This window comes from Panthera leo, chromosome D4 (assembly GCF_018350215.1).
Source record: "Panthera leo isolate Ple1 chromosome D4, P.leo_Ple1_pat1.1, whole genome shotgun sequence".
NCBI lineage: Eukaryota > Metazoa > Chordata > Mammalia > Carnivora > Felidae > Panthera > Panthera leo.
In genome coordinates, this window is record NC_056691.1 from 60,008,997 (window position 1) to 60,033,070 (window position 24,074).

Below are 24,074 nucleotides of genomic sequence, written 5' to 3' on the forward strand. Positions count from 1 at the left end.
ATAGTCAAAATGGGAAGAGAGAAAATAGGAGTTGCAGTTCAGGGAGGACTATGTACTTGTATTTTCTAGTTTGTCTTCAGAAATCCTGCCTTCTCTCCCTACAGCATTATTTTCTCCTTTTCTACATTACCAGAGGGTCTGGGAATGTTGCTTTAAAGACGGGGGTATGATTCCAAATTAATTTGGGAATGAGCTAGCTGGATAGTTAATTTAGGGAGGATGTGGAAGGTGGGATGTGAGATAAAGGGTTGGCAGAGTAGATGGGCTAGAAGGAAGCGAACAGTAGTTAAAAGTTTTAAAAAACAATCATAAAAACCAAAAAAACTGCTCTTATTTGGCTAATTTTTTAGCATCTGCATTTTCCCAACCTTACCAGAAATCTGGTTCTGAAGAACGGCCATTAGTATATTCTGCTTTCTAGAACAGAGTTGCTCAACATCAGCACTATTGACGTTTCAGGCTGGATTATTCTTTGTTGTTGGGAGTTGTCCTGTGCAATGTAATATGTTTAGCAGAATCCCTGGCTTCTACCCACTGGATGCCAGTAGCACTCCCCCAGTTGTGACAACTAAAAATGTCTCCAGAGATTTCCACGTGGCCCCTAGCGGGGACAAAATCTCACCCAATTAAGAACCACTGCTCTAGAAGAAGGCTATTTTAGCATCCTGGCTGACAGCTTATATAAACATTGCATTGAAAATTCAGTTTTTTCAGTGAATAAATCCTGGAAACAGAAGACCTTTTTGTGAAAGTTGGTGGTGGAAGCTTTATAGATCCTATGCATACTTGAGAATCGAGGTCACTGATTCCACTGTATCACACATGTCCACTTTACATGAGCAGATATCTCTGGATATCTCAGCTGTCACATTGCATGCGTGTTACTTTTTTTTTATGGCATTATCCTCTCAAAACTATGTTCATTTGTTATTTAAGCCAGATCATAATGATAACTAAGAAGTCGGGGGGTCAAAGCACATAGTGCTTTACCCTGTGGCCTTTTATAATATTTCCATCAGGTCCTATCTGGATAGTAATAGATTGGTTTTGTGCACCTTGAGTTCAGGTGGCGCCTGAAGATCATTTCAGTCATTGGAGAGACTTTTAACACCAAGCTTAGAATAGTCAGGTACTGTGTTTTATGACAATCACTATATATTTCAAGCCAGATGTTACAATGGCAAGTAAGTGATTATGAGTTCTGTAAAAATGGCTCAGTTTTGGCTCTACAAGTCTGGAGAAGATTGAAGTTATATTTAACTTACTCCTGGTAACCCTATATCCAGATTTCCATTATTAATGCAGATCCCCAGCACTGTTACAGACCATTGCTTCCTTGTCCACATGCTGCCCTGATAATCTAATTGGTGGAAGTCAAAATTGAATTACGTTGGGAGACTGGCCAACGTTGTGTTTACCAACAACAACATGTTCTGTATTTAACACTATTCACTTCAAACTTTTAAGCCGTAGATTATTCCACAAAAGGATACAAGGTATGCATATTAAGGTTTTAAGCAAAATGGTAAGAGATGTTTAACAGTAACAGTCTGAAAAATAGTCCAATGCCTAAGATTGATTTGTAGTTTGTTCAGCCTGAATTCTTCAGCAACCAAAAGGACACCTAGATGATTGGTAACGATTTCAATGTGGTAGATTTTTTTTTTTTTTAAAGATTCTGTGAATGATAACCAGTTTTTGAACATAATAGAACAGTAGTTAAAAGTAGGAAATCATAAAACATATACTTTCCCCCACCAGTTATTTGATACAGTGCTCAGGACTTTTCTTTGAGTATGTGTCTGCTGATTGTAATTCCCATTATTTGGGACTATACCCTAATGCTACATGTTCTACAGAACCAAAGCTATTATTAATTACAGAGTTGAAAGCTCAAACACTTGTAAAACTAGTGAGGAATCCTAATGTCTTATGCTCCCTTTCCTATGTTTTGACATTTTCCTTTTTTAACCTGGTTTTCATTATTAGAATAATGAGTACTACTGGCACTAAGAGGCTTTAGGACCAAGCAACTGAAAATCAGTGAACAGTTCAGTTTAAAGAATGGGAGTAGCAGTACCTGAGTGGTCCAGAGAGTATTCTAACTAATGGTGGTTAGGATGTTGTAGGCACTGCTCCTGCCTATCACAGAAGTGCACAGGGCTGCTGCATTGCACAGCTCCATGGGGCACTGTTCACACAAAAGTGAACATAACTAATGCCTCTTGCAGTTATTATAGTGTCCCTGGGTATGGAGGTCTTTGGTGGTTCTAGCCCAGTCTGAAAAGTGGTGGGTCAGTTAAGATCTTGTCCTGTGTGTAAAAAGTAGGGTTTCTGGCAGGAGAGAGATTAGAGCATTAAAAAAGTTAAATTAAATTTGTGATACTGGACTCATCACGTCATGTTAATTTTTTTACATTGTTGAAACAGGGGGACAGCCTCACAAAAGGAGAAAGACCTCTGATGCAAATGAAACTGAAGATCATTTGGAATCTTTAATATGCAAAGTAGGAGAAAAGGTATGTGCAACATAGGCACAGACTGTGAGGGGCTTATGGTTGTAGTTGACTTTGTTCGACTGATTTCTGCAGCTGAAACTTGGTGATCTTAGTTTTAGGCAATCTATATCCCAAAGTAAATATATTAAAACCCTTGGGGTACAGATAATTGATAGTTCAATGTAATTTTCATAGACTATCAATCTTGGAAGAGACCTTAAGGAAAAATCCTTTCAATTTATAAATGAAGAACCAAACAAGTCCTGGTTACTTGAGGTAATTTGCTGAGAGGCATATGTTAAGTGAATCAGTTACAGAGATAAAAGAGAACCGATAATGTCCTCACATTTCTAATTCTGCTACCTTAGACTGCTTGCTTTTAAATTTTCATTCATTCTCTTTTTATGGATTTCTAAGAACAGTAACTACCCCAATTGATTTATAGTAAACCTGTCATAGTGCCTTTTACAGATAAGACTTTAACTTTTATTATGATCACTCAGAAAATTTTAACTAATTGCCGAGTATTTAACAGATATTTAATATGCTGTCCTCTACAGAGTGCCTGCTCTCTGGAGAGCAACCTAGAAGGCTTGGCAGGTGTTTTAGAAGCTGATCTTCCTAACTACAAGAGCAAGATCTTAAGGCTTCTTTGTACAGTGTATGTATGCAAAAGATTTGTGAGTCCAGGTGATAATGTATTATCTACTCTTAAATGCTTTGGGAGTGTTCAGAAGATGTGTTTATATTCCATGTATTTCATTAGCTTTCCTTCTAATGGGAAACTTATACAAATGGAATGACCTTTGGTGAACCTTAGCGATAAAAAGGACCAAATTGAGCATTTTCCTTAACATTTTGTTTCTTGGAACCTTATTATCATTTGAGTTGACTGTTTTCACATTCAGAGATTTTCTTTTAAGCATGTACACTTAAATATATACAACATATAGAGTTTGATTTATATATTAAAGTGGTAGTACTAAACAAATTTGGGAACTGGTCACTTGAGTGATAGTCCTTTTCAGAAGACTGGAGAAGTTTTGAAGCTATTAATGGACATACTCTTTCTTCGACTTAGGTTTGCTAGAACAAATATTATTTAATCTGTGAGTAAATTAAAATGGGAAAAGTGTTATATAGAATCATGAAACAGTCTCTCCCAGTGATGGAATTAATCCAGACTTTCTCATCTCTCAGATGGACCTTGATCACTATGAATTATATGCTCTGCAAAGAAGTAGTTATGACTTTTGGATAAAAGGGGTCTTTGTACTGTACATGAAGTTATAAATCATGAGGTATTTTAAAATTTCACATATGAAGGTGACTTGTAAGTTACTATTTCAAATATTCTAATTAAATAATGCTACAGCTCATTTTTGAAATTTAAAAATGTACACGCAAATCAAAGTTACCAGTGGATTTCATTTTAACCTCACAAAGTACAAATAATTTGGGTTATAGTTTTTAAAAGAAATCCAGTTTATATTCAGGAAGACCTGTCCTTAGACTAAGAAATGACTAAGACAAATTAAAGTGCCTTCTGTTTTGGAAGCATTTTTTAGAATGGAGTAGATTTATGTTTAAACTGTGATGGAAACCATGGTTTTGGGGGTGGCGAGGAAGGTTACTATCAGTGCAAGTGTTTTTTGTTTTTTGTTTTTTGTTTTTTTTTTAATCTAAATTGTCCCTTACACTCTGCTAGGCGCGTTGGGAAAACACAAACTGTGTATGAGAATTTGATCATGAGCTCCTTCCTGTTTGCTTTTCTTTTTTGAGATAATTTTAAAGGCTACCTAAATTAGGAAGCAACATTTGCTTTCTCCAAAGGTTTTTTACTATAATCCTCTTCCTTGCTTTTCAAATAACTGTAATGAAAATTAGCACGCTTGGAGTAAGCAATCTGGGTTGTAAAGAAATTTTACTGTGTCCAAGTACCATGTTGACATTCAGCAGTTTAACTGACAGGAACATAGCTGAAAGTGGTGTTAGTTCTGAATATTTTCTAAGCAACTAGAATAGTGTTTCTGGAAGTAGAATTTTGGTCCTGTGACATTTGGTTAGCTAAGTTTAGAAATAGTGAGTGTTTCATCTCCCCCTTAATGATTCTGCGTTAAAGAAACTTGCTTCGCCCAGCATTCACCAGATGTTTTACCATGGAAACATTTTCTGTAGGATTGCTTTTAGAGTCCACTAAATACATTGGAAGATAAACTGGTCTAGCATTAGTTACATTTATATTAGTTTGGTAAGTTTATAATTAAAATGTTTTACTTTCTTACATCTTGGATTAACAAACCAGAGTTGAAATGAAAAATTGCAGGCATCATGTCTGCAACTCCTCTCAATATTTATGCCTTTTCTGAAGTAGTTTTAAAAACACAGCTCAAAGTTAATAAAATGATAAAAAATTTGCATAATGTGGAATTAAGCACCGTAACATAATGCTGTCGTTTTGGGGTTTTCTTGTTGTACTGGATTCTCAAATCAGTGCACGTCTGTTACCTGAGAAGCTGACAATTTATACAACATTAGTTGGACTGCTGAATGCCAGGAATTACAACTTCGGTGGAGAGTTTGTAGAAGCTATGATTCGTCAACTTAAAGAATCATTGAAAGCAAACAATTACAATGAAGCTGTATATCTGGTAAGTTACTTTTTTAGTATATTACGACTTAGTGTTGGGATGGAGGGAGGAGGTGAGCTACAAGCAAGGAATTTATCCTTTCTCCTGAAATACAGTTCCTGCTCACCACAGTAGCTGCTCTTGTGAAACCATTCTCACTAAAGGTACCATAGAGCTCGTTACCAAGTCGGGTGACTTCTTTTCACTCTGAATCCTGGTTGACATTCCTGTAAGCTCGTGCTGCTTTACGCTCCTTTCTTGTCTGGGTTTCTGCACCACCTTCTGCCACCACCTACTGTCTATACCTCTGTCTCCTTCTACTGGGTCATCTTCCTTTATGCTTTACATTTTGTGTTTCTCGGGATTCTGTCCTCATTTCACTTTTTTTTTTTTTTTAACGTTTATTTATTTTTGAGACAGAGACAGAGTATGAACAGGGGAGGGTCAGAGAGAGAGGGAGACACAGAATCTGAAACAGGCTCCAGGCTCTGAGCTGTCAGCACAGAGCCCGATGCGGGGCTCGAACTCACGGACCGTAAGATCATGACCTGAGCTGAAGTTGGATGCTTAACCGACTGAGCCACCCAGGCACCCCTTCACTTTTCTTTAAACACACCTCTTAAAGCATTCTCATTCTCTTTTATAGCTTTGTAAACCATGTTTATTTTGGTGACACCACCCTCTTCCTGACAAGTTGGTGATCTGTATGTCCTGCTTCAGCCTTTCTTTTGAGCTCTGGCTTCATGTTCCAAATACTACCTGGATAGCCCTGAGGTATCTTGCCTGGAAGTGCCTAAATTAATGCATCATTCTGTTTTCAGCCCACGCACAGTGTCTGCTGTCTACTGCATAATGCATCTAGGGATGAGCATTAATCTTGGTCTTCCCTTTGCCCCCTCATCCTGTAAGCAGCCCCCAAGTCCCATCATTTCTGCCTCCTAAATTTTTGTCTCATCTGTCCCTTTTCCTTTATCTGTAGGGCATCTGGCATAGTTCACGCCTTCCTTCTCATACCATTTTTTTTTCTTTTTTTTTTTTTTTAAGTCAGCTCTATGCCCAGTGCAGGGCTTGAGCTCATGATTCTAAGATCCAAAGTCTCATGCCTTACCAACTGAGCCAGCCAGGCACCCTCTTCCTCTTCATGTCTTAAAACAGCCTCTTAACTGATCCTTTTGAAGTTAGATTCTCTACCTTTTTCACTGTATCTTCAGGGTCACCAGAGTGGTCTTTCTGTAACTCTCCCTGCTTATGCTGGTTATGGATTACAAACCTCAGTTCCTTCCCATTCTCCACAGTGGAAGGTCTTAAACACCTGTGCACAATATGGTTCATTGGGTTAGGAAAAGTAAATATTTATCTTAAATGGAAATGGAATTAATAAGCTTTAATAATATGTAATACATAGATTGACAGTGGGCCAGTATATATTATATATGTCACGTGTAATATTTATATTACATATAGTTATGTTGGAAGCATGTGATCAAGTTCTTTAACTGAGTGTACACTACCAAAAAAGGTAGACACCAATCAGGCTGTGAGATTAAGTCCAGACTCCATAGCCTGACCTTTTCTGGTTGCCCCAATCTGTTTCTCTATCCTTGCCTCCCATACACCCTCCAGCTATATCACAATTACTTGCAGATCACTGAATACATCTTTTTGAACCCTTCTGCCTAGAATACTCTTGTTGCTCTCCACTTGAGGTATACTTCAATCATCCATTACGGCCAAGCCTAAATGTTACCCCTTCTATGATGCTTTCCCCTCCCCCCCCCCCCCCATCACTGTTCCTAGAGCACTTTTTATTTACCTTTTAGTATAGGAGTTGTGCCTTCGGATTGACATTATGCTCGTCCCACTAGACTGTGAGCTCCCACACGACAGGGACTTTAAGAGCGCTTAGCAGTGGCACTCAAAGGACACCCAACAAATATCTGTTTAGAAATTTTCATTTCTATAGTCCAGTGAAAATTTTTTCACAGAGAACAGAAAAGATTATAAGTTGAGGTAGCTATATTACAGTCTAGGTTCTTAGTGTAGCATGGAGTGGAAACCTATAAATGCACATTCCTGTCCATAATGTTTTTGCCACAAAAGCAGCCATAGACCTCATATATGAGAGTACTGTGTTCCATTCAAGTTTATTTGTGGACACTGAAATTTAATTTCATAGAAGTTGCATGAATCATAAAATATTCTTTTAGATTTTTTTTCAAGCATTTAAATAATGAAAAACTATTCTTAGTTCCAGGCTGTGCACACGAAAAAAGGACAGCAGGCTATATTTGACCTTGAGGTTTAGCTTTTCAGACATGTGGTTTCAATCATCACAAGATTGCTTATTTTGTGATTATATTACATTTAGATTTAATAGAAATTGTTTTCCCTAACAGGTCCGTTTTTTATCTGATCTTGTGAATTGTCACGTCATTGCTGCCCCATCCATGGTTGCTATGTTTGAAAATTTTGTAAGTGTAACTCAGGAAGAAGATGTACCTCAGGTAAGAAAACCTGAATCTTGTCTGTATAGTACTAAGAATTTTTTACTGGTAACCCTTTAGTAATAAAAACTAAAAGATACCGGTAGGTTATCACACATTCTTAATATCTAGAAGTTAAGTCAACTGCCATAGTGATTGGTTCTCATGACATCTGTATGTTAATTTAAATGACTGTGTCTAATAAAACTAACACAGAAATGCTCTGATTGAGCCAGGTGTCTTACCTAAGCCCTATTAAATAGCCTCTATAAGATTTCATTCAAAATGAGTACAATAAGAATGAATATTAACCAGCACATATTTTAAGTTTGCCTTTTTAAAAATTCTTCAGGTGCGGCGGGATTGGTATGTGTATGCATTTCTGTCCTCTTTGCCCTGGGTTGGAAAGGAGTTGTATGAAAAGAAAGACGCAGAGATGGACCGCATCTTTGCCAACACTGAAAGCTATCTTAAGTAAGAGCACCTCTTATAGTTCTTACTGATGTGATGTGTTATATTTTATCTGTTAGTAATAACCATGTCAGTTCCATTTCTCAAAAGATAACCTGTAGAGTTCCCTATGGCTGTCTCTAAGTAATCTCATTCCCTTACTGTTGTAATTTACTGAGACCTCAGAATAAACAAATACGTTTTCTTACTTTGCTGGTGCAAGGGGTTTGGTAACATAGCTCCTTTTAAGCTGCTTTTGTGTATGTTGGCAAAGGCATAAAATATCTTAACATTAGTGGTTCTCAAAACTTAGTGTGCGTTAGAATCACCCATGATACTTAAATGTGCTCCAACCTAACGTTCAGACCTGCTGAATCACAATATCTGAGAGGCTTATTAGCACATACAATGTATTTATTTCATGTAAGTTAATCCTATACCAAATCCTTAAAACAGTGGCTCTTAACTTTCACCCAGCCCACATTTCTTGAGAAATAGGATACATTTCAGTTAAAAGTCTCGTTCTTGGGCCCCTGGGTGGTTCAGTCAGTTAGGCATCCAACTCACAGTTCATGAGTTCAAGCCCTTCATTGGGCTGCACTCTGACAGCATGGAGCCAACTTGGGATTCATTCTCTTTCTCTCTCCCCCTCTCCGCCCCCCCCTTGCCCCTCCCCTACTCCCTCTCTCAAACTTAAAAAAAAAAAAAAGGCCTCATATCCTCCTATTACCCACATCTTCCAAGTGGATGTAAAAACTTTGTCTTATTAGGTATAATACTAACAATAGGCGTTGTTCATAAATTTAGGCTTAATTACCCAGCAGTGTGATAACGGTTTTGTGTCCCCTTAAGTTTTTTCAGAATAATTTTGGCTTTTGGCTTTTGGTTTTTTTAATTTTTTGTCACATTCATTTACTTTTGAGAGAGAGGAAGAGACGTGAGCAGGAGTGGGGCAGAGAGAGGGAGACACAGAATCCGAAGCAAGCTCCGGGCTCTGAGCTGTCAGCACAGAGTGTGACATGGTTCTCGAACTCACCATGAGGTCATGACCTGAGCCGAGCCGGACACCCAACCGACTGAGCTACCCAGGCGCCCCAGAATAATTTTAAGTTTCATTTTCTATCTATTAATAGGTAATTGACAGTTACAAAAAAACTAAAATAAACGTAAAGATAAAAATATGCTTTGTCGTTATATTAACCTACTTTTTTTTTTTAATTAATTAATTAATTTATTTATTTTATTTATTTTTTTTTTTTCTGAGACAGAGACAGAGCATGAGCAGGGGAGGGACAGAGAGAGAGGGAGACACAGAATCAGAAGAAGGCTCCAGGCTCTGACCTGTCAGCACAGAGCCCGATGCGGGGCTCGAACTCACAAACTGTGAGATCATGACCTGAGCCGAAGTCGGTCACTCAACCGACTGAGCCACCCAGGCACCCCTATATTAACCTACTTTTAAGTGATAAATTTTTTAAATGTTTTTATATTTTTGAAAGTTGTAGTGGCTTTCTTTTTAATGTAGATGTTTGCTGGGACACTTGGCTGGCTCAGTCAGTAGAGCCTGCAACTCTTGATCTTGAGGTTGTAAGTTCAAGCCCCACATTGGGTATAGAGATTACTTTTCAAAACAATAAAATTTTTAAAATAAATAAATAAAATATAGGTGTTTGCAAAAGAATAAAAATGAAAGAATATGAATATCCTAGCGTTTGAGTGCATGTCCTTCCCCTTTTTTATACAAATAGTAGTCCAGTCTACACACACTGTTTTCAACTTTTTTTTTATTCCACCTGATATAACTTGGATTTGTTGCATAAAAGTGTATAGCTCTATGTCCTTCTTTTTAACAGCTGTATAATATTCCACTCTTTTAATGTACCATAAGTTTTTTGGTCCCTTATTGGTAGACATTTAGGTTATTTCCAGTCTTTTGCTATTATAAATGTTTCAGTGAATATCCATATATATGTCTGTGTGTACATGTACGAATATATTTGTGGGAGGGGGTGAATTCTTAGAACTGGCTTTGCTGGGTTACAGTGCCTTAACAATTTTAATTTTGGTAGATTTAGTCAAATTGCCTTCCAAAGAGATTATACTCTTTTGTATCTCCTCTAAAAAGATTGTATCAGTTAGTCCCTCTGCCAGCAAGGTCTGAAAGTTCAATCTGCCCACATTTTGACAATTTAATTACATTATCAGAATTTTTCATATCTGCTAATCTGATAGGTAAAAGTGTTATTTTACTGCTTTAATTTGCATTTTATTAATTACAAAACAGGTGAAATCTTTTCGTGTTGCTAAAAACCTAAGTGTACATTTTTCATTTTTGTCTTTAGAAGACGCCAGAAGACTCATGTGCCCATGTTACAAGTATGGACTGCTGAGAAACCGCATCCGCAAGAAGAGGTAAATTGATTTGCGCTCTCTCATGACGCAAGCACGGTCAGCTCTGGAGTGACATATTCCGGATCATTCCACTTACATACCTTAGCTACTTTTCCACACTTCCTATCCAGGTCCAGCTCCTCATAGCCCTAGGCATATAGTGGATTTTTAAAAAGTGTTAGAATATAATCGAAGCATTTCATCTTCTGTGGGATTCCAGATATCATAGAGTTGAGATCTTTTTTATTTAAATGATATTTTTATTGAAAGTGTAAGTGGTAACAACCTCAAGTAGGTAGGCTTTATAAAGTAATTAAAGACAAAAAGCACTGTTCTTTGTACTATATTTAACTGCAAGCTAGCTTACTTTTGTATCCTGTATTTTAGAAGGTACTGACTTTTGGTTTATTCTAGTCAAAATGTTTTTTCCTATGACCTCCAAATATATATATTAATTATTAAAAATTAATCTGTCTTTAGTATTTAGATTGCCTGTGGGCCCAGATTCAGAAATTGAAAAAGGATCGTTGGCAGGAGCGGCACATCCTAAGACCTTATCTTGCCTTTGACAGCATCCTGTGTGAAGCCCTGCAGCACAACCTGCCTCCTTTCACACCACCGCCTCACACGGAAGATTCGGTGTACCCGATGCCAAGGGTCATCTTCAGAATGTTTGATTACACGGATGACCCCGAGGTGCGTTACCACCCGAGAGTTCCTGTCAAAGGGCCCGTGTTGCATTGTACTTGTGGTTTAATCCTGTTTGAATCATGCCTGTGATACATGTTAATCTCAAGTGGTTCGTTATCTGAGAGGACCAACAGGAGTGAAGTTAATGGCTTAACTTAGTGAATGGTTTCTCTGCATGTGCAAGCACTTCTCCTTAGCACTTGTAAATAGTGTGAGAGTGCAGTGCGCATGTGAGTGTGGGTTCACCCGCCAGACTCGTTTGAGTTTTAGTCCTGTTGTAGTCAGATCCCAGCTGTGTGGTCGTGGGTGAGTCAGTTTCCTCTCTTAGTTTCCTAATGGAATAATAATGGTATGCTCTAATAAAGTTTTAATGAGGAGTAAATTACTAACAAGTAAAATGCATAGGACAGATTGTGACACATGAGTGCTCAGTAATATTAGCTATTATTCTTAATAAGGCTGTTTTTCAAGAAAAATCCCCAGTTTTTGAGATTATCCATCTCACTCTAACCCTCACAGCTTGTCTTACTATTCATATTATGTAATTGTTTTTTCAAAAATATTATAAAATATTTTTAATTTGAAAACCCTAAAGTTTAGTATAAGCTGACTATAGTTTTTAAATATACATATTCTTTATTATGAAGTCAAATTAGCAGCCATTACACTTTAACAGTTAAGGAATGTATAATTTTGATATGGACCTTTGGTATCAAAATTTACATTTTAACTATCCTTTATTTTATATATTTGGGTGACTGCTTTAATAGCTAAACAGCAAGCACGGTGATCACTGGGTTGGTTTTGGCTAAAGTACCATACCGTTGCTTAGTACATTCTAGTTAACAGAGAGCAGGATTTGTCAGCCTTGGCACAATTGACATTTGGGACTGGAGAATTTTTTCTGGTGCGGGGCTGTCCTGTGATCTGGAGGATGATTAGCAGCACCCCTGACCTCCACCAGCAGCATCTAGAGGGCAAATGTCAGGTGTGACAACCACAACAATCTCCAGAGATTGCCAGGTGACCCCTGAAGGCAAAATTGCCCCCATTTGAGAGCCACAGGCATAAAAACCAGTATTACCACCTGAGGTCAAACTTCAGCTCTCTTTCTCCTGTCCTCTCTTTTCTGTCTGATAAATTGCTTCTGACCAGTGAAAATTTAGTATACGTGTAATCTATCTCCGAGTAGAAAATCGTCAGATAATCAGTTTCATATACAAAATTATCAGCTTGCTACCCACTTTGGTATATTTCATATATAGCGAAATGCTTTTAGTCAACATTATGTGATTGAAATCTAATTTACCTTTAAGATGGCTGGAATGTTTGTGATTAGGCATTTGTTCATGCAAGGAGAACTACAACAGGACCTCAAAATTTGTTTTTCTTTTTTCCTTTTTTTGTTTTTGTAATTTTCGTTTAAGAGAGAGTGTGTGTGCCAGTGGGGGCAGAGGGGCAGTGGGGGAGAGAGAGAGAGAGAGAGAGGGGGGAGAGAGAGAGAGAGAGGGGGGAGAGAGAGAGAGAGAGAGAGAGAGAGGGAGGGAGGGAGGGAGGAGAGAAGAGAGAATCTTCAGCAGCCTCCATGCTCAGTGGGGATGGAGCCTGATGCAGGGCTCAATCCCATGACCCTGGGATCATGACCTGAGCCAAAATCAAGAGTCAAGAGCTCAACTGACTGAGCCACCCAGGTGCCCCAAAATTTGTTTTTTTTTAATTGATTGTGCCTCTGTATTTATACTTAATTTATAAGTACACTTCCTTAACGTTTATACTTAATTGGTATTGCCTCCCTTATATGCCCATTTTCCTTTGCCAGAAGAGCATATACCTATAAAATATTTTTTCCCCTCAAGATGAGGATTTTGTTTTGTCCTGGCCTTTGAAAAAAAATGTTTATTTTAAAAAATTAAAAATTAATAGAGATTAAAGTAAAGGTCATTAAGAGTCTACAATAGTAAATAGTAAGTAAATAAATTCTTTGAACCTGTTTGCTATGCATATACTTTAAACAAATATCATGCAGGTAGTTTTCTAACCATTTTTTTGAACAATGTAGTATGTTTGTTTTTCTATGCATGTATACCTTTTATGTCTATACAGTTTGAAATAGAATATTTCCTCTCCATATTTATTATGGAAGTTAATCCACTCATGGTTTAAAAAGTCAAACTATAGAGGCACCTGGGTGGCTCAGTTGGTTAAGTGTCTGACTTCAGTTTGGGTCATGGGTTCAAGCCCCACATCGGGCTCTGTGCTGACAGTTCTGAGCCTGGAGCCTGCTTTGGATTCTGTGTCTCCCTCTCTCTCTCTGCCCCTCTCCCACTTCTCTCTCTCTCTCTCTCTCTCTCTCTCTCTCAAAAATAAACATTGAAACATTTTTTTAAAAAGTCAAACTGTATGGAGCTAATAATACAGATTCTTTGGCTTGAGATGGGTGATGGTAGCCTGGTGTCGGGTGCTAGAAGAAACGCTGCAGCTGATACTCATTGTCTTGTAGTGAACATGACAGTGAGATTTGCTGAAATAGTTTTCACACTTCTGAACTTTTAAAATCCTCAGCACCCAGTATAGTGTGTGGAACATAATAACCTCTGGAATATTTGTTGGATAAATGAAAGTAAGTATCTTTTTCTAGCTTGCAGTATATATACATTTGCTTTTCTTCTCAGGGTCCTGTAATGCCAGGGAGCCATTCAGTTGAAAGATTTGTAATAGAAGAGAATCTTCACTGCATCATTAAGTCCCACTGGAAGGAAAGGAAGACTTGGTAAGATTGTTTTCATGGTAACTTTTAGAGTGGAGAAAAAGTAGCAAGTTTGATTTGGTAAGAGCAAAATGTATATAAAGAGTGTAAGAAAATCTTCCTCTTTCTGATGCTCTGTCCTTTTAAAAAATAAAACCAATCTCTGAGAAGACTTCTTTGCTTTCTCAAGGCCCTTCACACTCAAATAGTCGTTGTCCAGATGCTTTAAGGTTCTATAGTGCTTTATAGTGATGTGCACATGATGTTGGCTTTTTTGTGTGGGTGTTTGCCAAAGGCTATGGACAAATTAACATGAATGACCAACTGGTTTTGGTGTGAATGTCATGGGAATAAATGAATATTAATAGTTTTCTAGCACTTAGATATCAGGCTTTGGAAGTTTTGTTTTAGTATTTCCTTAAGCCTTGGAAAGTTTTGGTTTAGATTGTAAGATGGAAAGGAAGATAGTGTTTTGGGAGCGATCTGCTCAGAAATTTTGTAGTAGATCCTAATATGATTTCTTAGTATTATTGGTTATACTTTTTTCTTTGAAGGAGTTAAACAATTTGTGCTATATTTAAGTGAAGTACCTGAAATCTGGAGCATTTCAGAAAAGATTTCTTTCCCTTGTATCCGAACACTGCTTTTGCAACTGCTTATTTGATTTTTTATGTATCTTTGTGTACTTACTAAACTTCAGTTACATTGTTTATAGTGCTGCACAGCTGGTGAGCTATCCGGGGAAGAACAAGATCCCCTTGAACTACCACATAGTTGAGGTATGCATTCCACGTGGAGCATGTGTCTAAGTTTCTGAATCTTTCTGCTGATTTTAGAGTGTAATTGAGTCTTGGCTTTTTTTTTTTTTCTTGCAACTTATCAAACCCTGAAAATTAACACAGGAGTGAGGAAAATGCTTTTGGTTTTGGTGTTCTGTTAGCCATGTTAGTAAAGAGAAAAGAGGAGGTTGAGACCAGTAGCCAAATGGAATTTTGAGTTGCCGATAAATTATTTATATAGTATGTCTTTATTCATGGATAGTTATCATAGATAATGTTGTTACCTCCAGTCCTGTCAGTACATTGTCCACTTACCAGATGTATAATTGGCTTGAATAATTTAAAATATTGTATTACTTTACGCAGATGACCTATCCTTAACTGATGTCTATCTGGCCTCTTATTACTAGCAGACCTCTAACAAGTATATTATTTTGTGTATTCCTAGAAAACAAAAGAGCCAATTGTTTTTGGAAGTAGGAAGAATAAATAATGCTTTTGACCCCATATTAAGTCATACAGAAGGGCGATAGTAGTAAAGTTGAACACCTCGTAGAGACTCATGTTCTGAAAAAGAGTGTTTTCACTTGACACATGAGTCAGACTGTCCATTGCATTATTCCTTTATGTAAAATACTCATGTGATGTATTATTTAAGATACACTTTTTATTCATACTGATGTGCTTTCTTGAAAATACTGCGTCTGTCCTATCTTTATAAAACTTGAGAGTATGTTTAGGCTATGAACTTGACTCGTTGATGTGTCAATTGAAATGCAAAACATAAATAAGTTAGGCTATGAACTTGACTCATTGACCTGTCAATTGAAATTTCAAATCTGAAAAATAATCAGAATGAAGTATAGAAGTATGGGAGATGGGGGTGAGAAGAAAGAACACAGACCAGGCTGTAGAATTCTAGGTAGGTGGTCCACAAATTATACAGGGAGGGCAGAAACAAGTTTCTGAGCAACAGTCATGGCAAAGAAATCTTGGGCTACCAGAGAGATTTCTGGGCACCGATTTTATTTTATTTTATTTTATTCATTTTAATGTTTATTTTTGAGAGAGAGAGAGAGAAACAGTGTGAGTGGGGGAGGGGCAGAGAGAGAGGGAGACACAGAATCTGAAGCAGGCTCCAGGCTCCGAGCTGTCAGCACAGAGCCCGACGCAGGGCTCGAACTTAAAAACTGCAAGATCATGACCTGAGCCGAAGTCAGACGCTTAACCAGCTGAGCCACCCAGGCGCCCCTGAGCACCAATTTTACAATGTAGCAGCCTGGAATGACTTGACTGTCTTCTGTTCCTATCCTCAGAGTCTAATAAGGGTTTTTACTACTTACAAGAATGAGACCCTGGTGGATCTGTGAGTGCTGCACAAATCAACTCCAATACTTCCAGAGTTGGAGTTAATTGCATGGATATTCTTATTTAATTGAGATACAATTTTTATTACAGTATTCAATTACAGTTCTTCATGTTTTAAAGAACATTATTTTAAATATTAAAAAGTAATTGTTCTTTCATTAGAAAGGCCATGGAGTTAGAGTTTACATTTAGAATGTTGAGATCTTTCTGATAGAAGTGCGTAGATACCTGTGGAATTCAGTTCTGACTCATGATTCTTTTATAGGTGATCTTTGCAGAGCTGTTTCAGCTCCCGGCACCCCCTCACATTGATGTGATGTATACCACACTGCTCATCGAGCTGTGCAAGCTTCAGCCTGGTTCGCTACCCCAAGTTGTATCCTTTCTGTGGTTTGTAAACTTACTCTCTTTGGCCTGGCTTTAAAAGATTATTAAATATTTCTTACTGTGGGTTTAAATCACTTCATGAAAAATTTGGCATTTCTTCAAAAATTAAGCATACATGTATCACTCAATCCAGCCATTCCACTCTTAGGTATTTACCTAAGGGAAATGGAAGCACGTTTCTCTACAAAGACTTGGGCGTTAATATTCATTGAAACTTTATTTGCAATAACCTAAAATGAGACAATTCAAATATCAGCACATGAATGTATATACAAATATGTCATATCTATACAATGGAATACAACTCAGTAATAAAAAGGAACAAATTTTTGGTGCAGGCAACAGTTTGAATAAATTAGAAAATATTTATGCTGAATAAGAGATACCAAACAAAAATTTATACTATATGATTCCATTTACACAAAATTACTAGAAAAGTAATCCAGTGATAGCTGACCCATATTTGCTTGCAACATGGGGGAAGAGGGGAAGAAGAGGCTATAGGGGAGTATGGGGAAATTTTGGAGGTGATGTCAGTATTCTCTGTCTTTATTTCCTGGGTGTATATAGGTCAGATTTATTGTACGTCATTGATAACTCTAGAGCAGTTTTTAAAAAATCAATTACATTAAAAAGATACTCAATATTATCAGTCATTATACAGACTTCTAAGAAATGTTATTTTTTTATCACAACTTATTTTGAAGGAGGATGAGGAATAGTTTTCCTTATCCTCGAATTCACAGCTTGCACAGGCTACTGAAATGTTATACATGCGTTTGGACACGATGAATACTACGTGTGTAGACAGGTATAGTAATTGCCTTAGTTCTATACTGATTGTTAGCAGCTCTGCTCCCTGTACTTTATACAAGAATTTGATCAGCAAAACATTTGCCTTCTTAAGAGTTTCTAAGTTGATTTTTCTTTCTCGCCTCCTCAAGATAATCCTTTGTATAATAATAAAACTCATAGTTGTAACATTACATTTTCTAGTCCAACTTTCAATATGAAATAATGACCATGCTGAGGTTTTCTTTAATTTCATTCATTGTTCATTTGTTTGGTGCTTTGGTATAGCTCTACTTTTTCTTCTGTAACTGGGTATGTAACTTTTAAAATCGGCTTTATGCTAACTAATTCCTATGCAGGAGCAGAATCTAATACGGTGTATCATGTATCAATATATGTTATATATGTATTTTTGTTTGTTAATACTGTCTGCTTTTAAAATAATTAGCTTCTAGATAACTACAGCTTGAAGACTCAGTTTATACAAAAGATCATATTGGATTTTTAGAGGTGTGGTAATTACGTGCCCACTGTCTCCTTTTTGGAGAGGCTTGTGTGCTACCTTTATCAGCTGGTACTCTTTCTTACCTCTTTTGGTCCCCCAAATGAGATGGGGACAGGTACTGAACGTTTCTCCAATTTCCACAATCTTTCTTTTTTATTTTTCTTTTTCAAAGGAGTGATTTTTTTAAAATACTTTTTGAGAGCGCAAGTGAGCAAGGGGCAGAGAGAGAGGGAGAGAGAGTGTGGAGCCCAAAGCAGGGCTTGAGCTCACCTGATGCAGGGCTCAGACTCAAGGACCATGCGATCATGACCTGAGCTGAAGTCAAATGCTTAACCAGCTGTGCCATCCAAGAGCCCCTCCATGATCTCTCATGTCATTGTTCAGATTCCATTTCTGAAAGTTATTAGTAAGGACTATTCTGTGTCAGACCTATTATCTTGAGTAATTTCAGTGATTGAAGTTACAGATTTCATCTGTAATTTCATGGATTACAGATCCATGAAGGACATGCTTTAAGAAAGTGTCTTCTGATTTTTCTCCCAGTCTAATAAAGCTAGGAATTGTGTTTTGTCATTTATTCAGCAAATATATGTTGAGCACTTAACAAATTTCACAGCATTATACTAAAGTGATTTCTGTTTGGTTAGATCACTTGTATTTTTAGGGGGAAAGAGATGGTATATTTTGTGGTGAAAAGGGCATAGTGTGGTGATGAGAGACTATACTTTGGCTCTGCCATTTATAAAATGTTTTATCTGCAATTCCTTTGATCTTTTTTTTGGGGGGGTGCTCTGTTTCATTGTTAATGAAATGGGGAAAATAATGCATTACTTGAGAGAACTCAGCCGTGTGTGTGTGTGTACACAAAACAGGCATTCAGATTGTATCTGTTACTAAAAAAGGATAGTACTTTTAGAAAGACTGAGATACGGGACTTATTTTTTGGAGAAGACGAATGGTAGGATTTACAGAGAAAAAGGTAAGTGGCAGGAGAATTTACAGCTTTGGTTGAGTATGTGCTTCTAACTCGATAAAACAGGGTTTTAGTCTGAATCATTACATAAGTTTCTGTTACAGATTGCAACCATTCATCCTTTCTGTCTCCCCACTGCTGCCCACTCCTCTCTATAGGTTTATTAATTGGTTTTCCCATCATCTGAGTAACTTCCAGTTCCGTTGGAGCTGGGAAGATTGGTAAGTGGTGGCATGTTTTATCTTTCCTTTTTCTGCAGTCTTCCATAATAAAACTTAGTATCTAAAGCTGTAACACAAAAGCAGTCTTCTTCAAAGTCTGAAATATCTAGTTCATTTTTGGTATTTACATATATATAAATAACTTATGTACAAGGAAACTTGTAGCTAAGTACACATTAGGTATAAGTGCAGATTATGTGTAAGAGGTTATAAAACTAGCTTTTTTCTCTTTAGGTCAGATTGTCTTACTCAAGATCCTGAAAGTCCCAAACCAAAGTTTGTAAGAGAAGTTCTAGAAAAATGTATGAGGTAAGTTCTTTGTGTTTTCTGCTTAGCTTAGTTCTCCTAAGTTCTTTGGGGGTTTTTTCTCTTCTGTGCATGTGTGATGTATGTCCAGAATATCATTTTTTAAATCCAAGTACTTCCTCTCTTCCCTTTCAGTTTTAGTCAAGATTTAGGCTAAAAAAATTTAAGGAGACTTGTCATCTGGATTCCACGTGAATTAGGCCAATAAATCTTTTGTTTTTTGTTTTTTTTGTCACATGTACTTTGAAATAATTTCACATTTCAGGAAAGTTGCCAAAATAGTGCAAAGAACTCTGTACCCTAGACTCCCTGGTTGTTAACACTTTACCACATTTGTTCTAATGTTCACTTCCTTTTCCCTGCTGTATACACCCACCCACTACACTGGACTCTCTGAAAACAAGCGGCAGATGTGATGTTGCATCGTTCTTTAACAGTCCGTTGTATCTTCCCCCAAAACAAAGATGCGCTCCCAGGTGGCCGGCACACAACCCTCCAAGTCAGGAAGCTGGCTCTAGTGCAGGAATCTGACATCCAGCCCCAAGACGCTGCTGAGATTTTGCCAGCCATCCTGATATGTCTGTTCTCTTTCTGGTCCACAGTCCTATCCAGGACCACACAGGTAGCGTTTAGTTGTCATTCTCTTCACATTCTCCCCTTGACCAGTTGTTCGTTCTTGTTTTCCATGCCCTTGTCAGTTGTAAAGAAGTTAGGCCTTTCTTTCTTGAGTTCCCTGCACTGTCCCCCCCCCCCCCCCCCCCCCACCTCCTGTGTCTCCTGCCCACACTCAGGACCTGTGCTGTCGGTGCTTTTCGTCACGCGTCCCATCAGGAGGCACATGAATCTCTCCGCTGACATGTTAACCTTGACCACCTGGTCATGTCAGTGTCTCCCAGGCTTCTCCACCTGAAATTCACCGTTTTTCTCTTTGTAACTAATTAATAATCTGTGGGTGATAATCTGAGATTATACTCATATCCTCTTCTTCATCAAACCTCTCCTGACAACTGTTACTTTTGTCTGCCGCCACTATGATGATTGCCCAGTAATGATTCTTTTTCCAGGTTTTTGCCCACATTTGTTAGTTGGCATTCTCCTGTAAGAAAGAGCTTGTCCTTTTTTGCCCATTTATTTATTCCTGTGTTTATATATTAGTAGAGACTAATAGATTTCTATTTCATTCAGTGAGTTCCAGTCTATTACTGTCATTATTTTGATGCCCAAATTGTCCCTGATTTGTTTATTGGGGGAGACCCTTGTGGCCCCGGTGTCCTTTTTTTTCCTCTCATAATATCTCCCTCCATTCATTAAGCATTTCCTTATTTTTTTCATAAGATGTTCCAAGCTCATGTGTTTCCTTGCCCCTCCCCTGGAATCATCTATTTATTCACAGAGCCCAAGTCTTTAATAATGGAGTATGGTATTTAGGAACCAAGATTTGGACTCTTGATGTGCTAGTTACTATTGGGATGTCATTGATTCTGGATGGACAAAGGTAGTACATGCATTTATGCGCACACACATACATACATACCTTTTTATATCCACTTAGGTGTATGTATCTCTCCAATTCCAACTCAGCTCCTCACTTTTCTCTAGCCTTCCCTTTTGCCAGGATTTTTTTTTCAAGTGTATTTATTTTAAGGAGAGTGGGAGTGGGGCAGAGAGAGAGAATCCCAAGCACGGTCTGCCCTGTCAGCACCGAGCCTGTTGTGGGGCTCTAATCCATGAACCGTGAGATCATGACCTGAGCCGAAATCAAGAGTCAGTCACTTAACCGACTGAGCCACACAGGCGCCCCTGCCATGATTCTAAACACCCTTTCAGGCAATAGGAAACTTGGCTCCCATTAGCCTTGATATATATTTATTTGCTACAGTGTAACCACTCTCCTCATCATGGAGACTAGGTCCTCTGCCCCACTTTACCCCAGTACCACTCCATATCCTTGGCCACCAGGCTTGTGGACCCACTGGCCCACCCCTCATTGCAAACCAGTAAATTTTGAAGAAAACCGGAGGTTTGTTATGCTGTCGTGACAAAAGCTTTAAGGACTTATTTTCCCCTTTGGCTTCTTGGTTGTAAGCTGAGTCCAGGGTGTTGGAGATGGGACTTTCCTGGTAAGTTGGATGTTACCATAAATAATGGAACTAACGAACAGCATTTTCTGAGGCTCTCATTTGCATTGTAGGTTGTCTTACCACCAGCGTATATTAGATATTGTTCCTCCTACCTTCTCAGCTCTGTGCCCTGCAAACCCAACCTGCATTTACAAGTATGGAGATGAAAGTAGCAGTAAGTAATAAAGTAAATCCCGTTGTCTTTGAAAAGTACTAATGCCAGTACTTCTGAAATCCATTATTTAAGGTGGAGAAAGTAAACTTTTTCTTTTCTTGGGTTTTTTTTTTTTTTTTTTTTGTCTGTTTGAAAGGTGATCTACAGTAGTCAGTATTTTGTTTGCCCTGTCATCCTTTGGAAGATTCATGACCTACTTAGTTATTACTTGTGAACTTTTTTCTTAATATTGCTTATAATGTTATATCCATGACCTTATTTTAAATATGCTGCTAAGTACAGCAAGTTGAATTTAAAGCCCAAACTTAATAAATGTCCTGGCGGTGGAGATTATTTGACTTGGTTGTCCTGTGGTACCAGTTCAGGTGTGGGAACATAGGTGCACACGGGATACATTCCGACCAGCAAGAGGCCTGTAGAAGGAAATTCTTAAATACGGTTTTCTTACTCTTTGGTCACCTCGTGTCTGAGACTATGCTATGAATCAGAGGGCCTAGAATTTGCTGTGCTGTGTTGTGCTTAACACGTAACAAAGGTAAGGCGTCGTACCTTGGTGGTCCCTGCAGAGAGTTAGGTGTGTAGTTGCTCCACGGGAGTCTTTCCAGACGGCGCTGCACGCGGCTCCTCCACGCACCTGCCACCTCACGTTGGGAAGCAGTTCTTTGCGTCTTGGAACTCCCTCCCCTCCCTCGCCTCTGTGCGTGCCCTGGTTCTCCACTACACCTCACGCTACCCCTGTTTTCCTTGAAGTAAACTCCGTTGGTCCCAATGCTAAGTACATTTCCTACGTTATTATGTCCCTTTGTCCTCGAGACATCTCTGAGAATCAAGTGTGTTTAGTAGACCAGTTTTACGGCGAGGAAATCTCTTCAGAGAGGTGAGGCCAGAGTGAGGTCGCATCCGAGGGGCAGAGCCCAGACTCACATCCAGGCTTACCGAGCAGCCTTGCTCTTACCACTGTGCTTCCCTGAAAGAGCGAAGTGTGAGGCGGTGTGGCACTCCTCTGGGTGCTGAGTTTTGAGCTCTGCCTCAGTCTGGCTCAGAGAAGCAGAAGGCACAGTCTTTGATCTCAAGAGCTCAGACTTTTGTTGAATATGGACTTTGCTTTTTTCCTATAGAAACAACTGAACCTAACAGTTAAGGCGCTCCTAACAGTTGTTCCTGCTTTTTATCTGTCACTTCTCAGATGGACCCCTGCTCCAACCAGGCCACTTCTTTTTTATCTTTCCTGTGCTCATGGTTTTTGGTTTTGCCTTTCTATCTGGAAAGCCCTGTCTTTAATTCCTATACTCTCTCTAGGGTCCGGCAAGGCTCCTCTCCTATAAATACTGCCCTTTAGCAAGCCAGTTTTGTGTTGCTCTGGCTACTTCCTGTGTGACTATCTTGGTTCCCATGCTACAATGTAGACCCTTCAGTGACACGAGATTCTTTTTTTTTTTTTTTTTTTTTTTTTTGTCTCCCACTTTTAGGGAAAAGCAAACAGCACCTGTGACCTGTTGTGATTGACTTCATTCATTCCAAGTGCTTAGTAACTCCTATGTCAGGATTGTCTTTTGATTTATTACCTCTTTGTCCACCTTACGTTAAAAGATTTCCAGTTGCTGTAGTGATGCCATACAGTATATATTAGCGCAAATAAGGACTCGACAGATAATAACCAACAGTAAACACATAGAGTCACAACATATGAGCATCTGGCTTCTGTAGACTCAAGTGTATGGCCTCAGCAGAAGAGAAAAGCAAAAAAAACCTATCACAAGTTGGCAACCTTCACCTGTTCAAACACAAACTTAGTCGTTACTGTCTCAGAGGAAATGAGGAGGAAGGGACATTGACCAAAATGAAATAAATACATTGAATCTCGGCTTTTCAGCTTACAAAAGCCTAGGGATTTGAGGACAAAAGACAGTTATGTAAATTTCTCAGCTATTTATTTATAAGAACAGTCTTAAAACTTGATCCTACCCTTTTCCCCATTCTGTGCTTAGATTCTCTTCCTGGACATTCAGTTGCCCTCTGTTTAGCTGTTGCCTTTAAAAGTAAAGCAACCAATGATGAAATCTTCAGCATTCTGAAAGATGTACCAAATCCTAACCAGGATGATGATGACGGTAAGGGACCACTTCTTCAATGGAACTATCTATAGGCCAGGTTAAAGCATAAATATAAAGCATTACTGCAGTTTGAGTTTCTCCTAAGTCTCAACGGATGCTTCTAAGCAGTAGCCTGTTCAGTGTGTCAGTTCAGTGTGCCGGCAACTTTCTTCCTTCTACAAAAGAGATCCTCATCTGCCTGTGACATAGCTTACATTCAGTATAAAAACTAACCACAAAGTTAAATATGCTGTTATCATTCATTTTTAAACATTCCCTGTTTTAACTTTAGAGAGGTTCCTGAGTGGAAGATTTGGTGAATTGTAATTGGATTTTTCACCTATTTAAGCTATTGTAATAATGATGTGTAACACCCACTATGTACTATGTAACTTCAACCAAAACCCCTAGGGTTTTTTCTGAGCAACAGTGGGAAAATAGGCAAGTAATTTATAAGTTCACCTGAA

General features: G+C 38.3%; 1 protein-coding gene across 2 annotated transcripts in view; it reads left to right on the plus strand.

Moving 5' to 3' along the window:
* Nucleotides 1-24,074, plus strand: part of NCBP1 (nuclear cap binding protein subunit 1) — a 37,895-nt gene that overhangs the window by 4,432 nt on the left and 9,389 nt on the right. The window contains exons 2-16 of one of the 2 annotated variants that reach the window (XM_042913855.1): nt 2,431-2,519; nt 3,059-3,159; nt 4,993-5,149; nt 7,525-7,632; nt 7,964-8,085; nt 10,404-10,473; nt 10,933-11,148; nt 13,815-13,912; nt 14,604-14,667; nt 16,301-16,411; nt 17,169-17,233; nt 18,851-18,913; nt 19,148-19,222; nt 21,411-21,514; nt 23,503-23,625. In XM_042913855.1, the coding sequence (XP_042769789.1) occupies nt 2,431-2,519; nt 3,059-3,159; nt 4,993-5,149; nt 7,525-7,632; nt 7,964-8,085; nt 10,404-10,473; nt 10,933-11,148; nt 13,815-13,912; nt 14,604-14,667; nt 16,301-16,411; nt 17,169-17,233; nt 18,851-18,913; nt 19,148-19,222; nt 21,411-21,514; nt 23,503-23,625 (1,566 nt within the window). Of the gene's footprint in view, nt 1-2,430; nt 2,520-3,058; nt 3,160-4,992; nt 5,150-7,524; nt 7,633-7,963; nt 8,086-10,403; nt 10,474-10,932; nt 11,149-13,814; nt 13,913-14,603; nt 14,668-16,300; nt 16,412-17,168; nt 17,234-18,850; nt 18,914-19,147; nt 19,223-21,410; nt 21,515-23,502; nt 23,626-24,074 lie in introns of those variants that run through there. The other variant, XM_042913856.1, reaches the window with a different exon arrangement.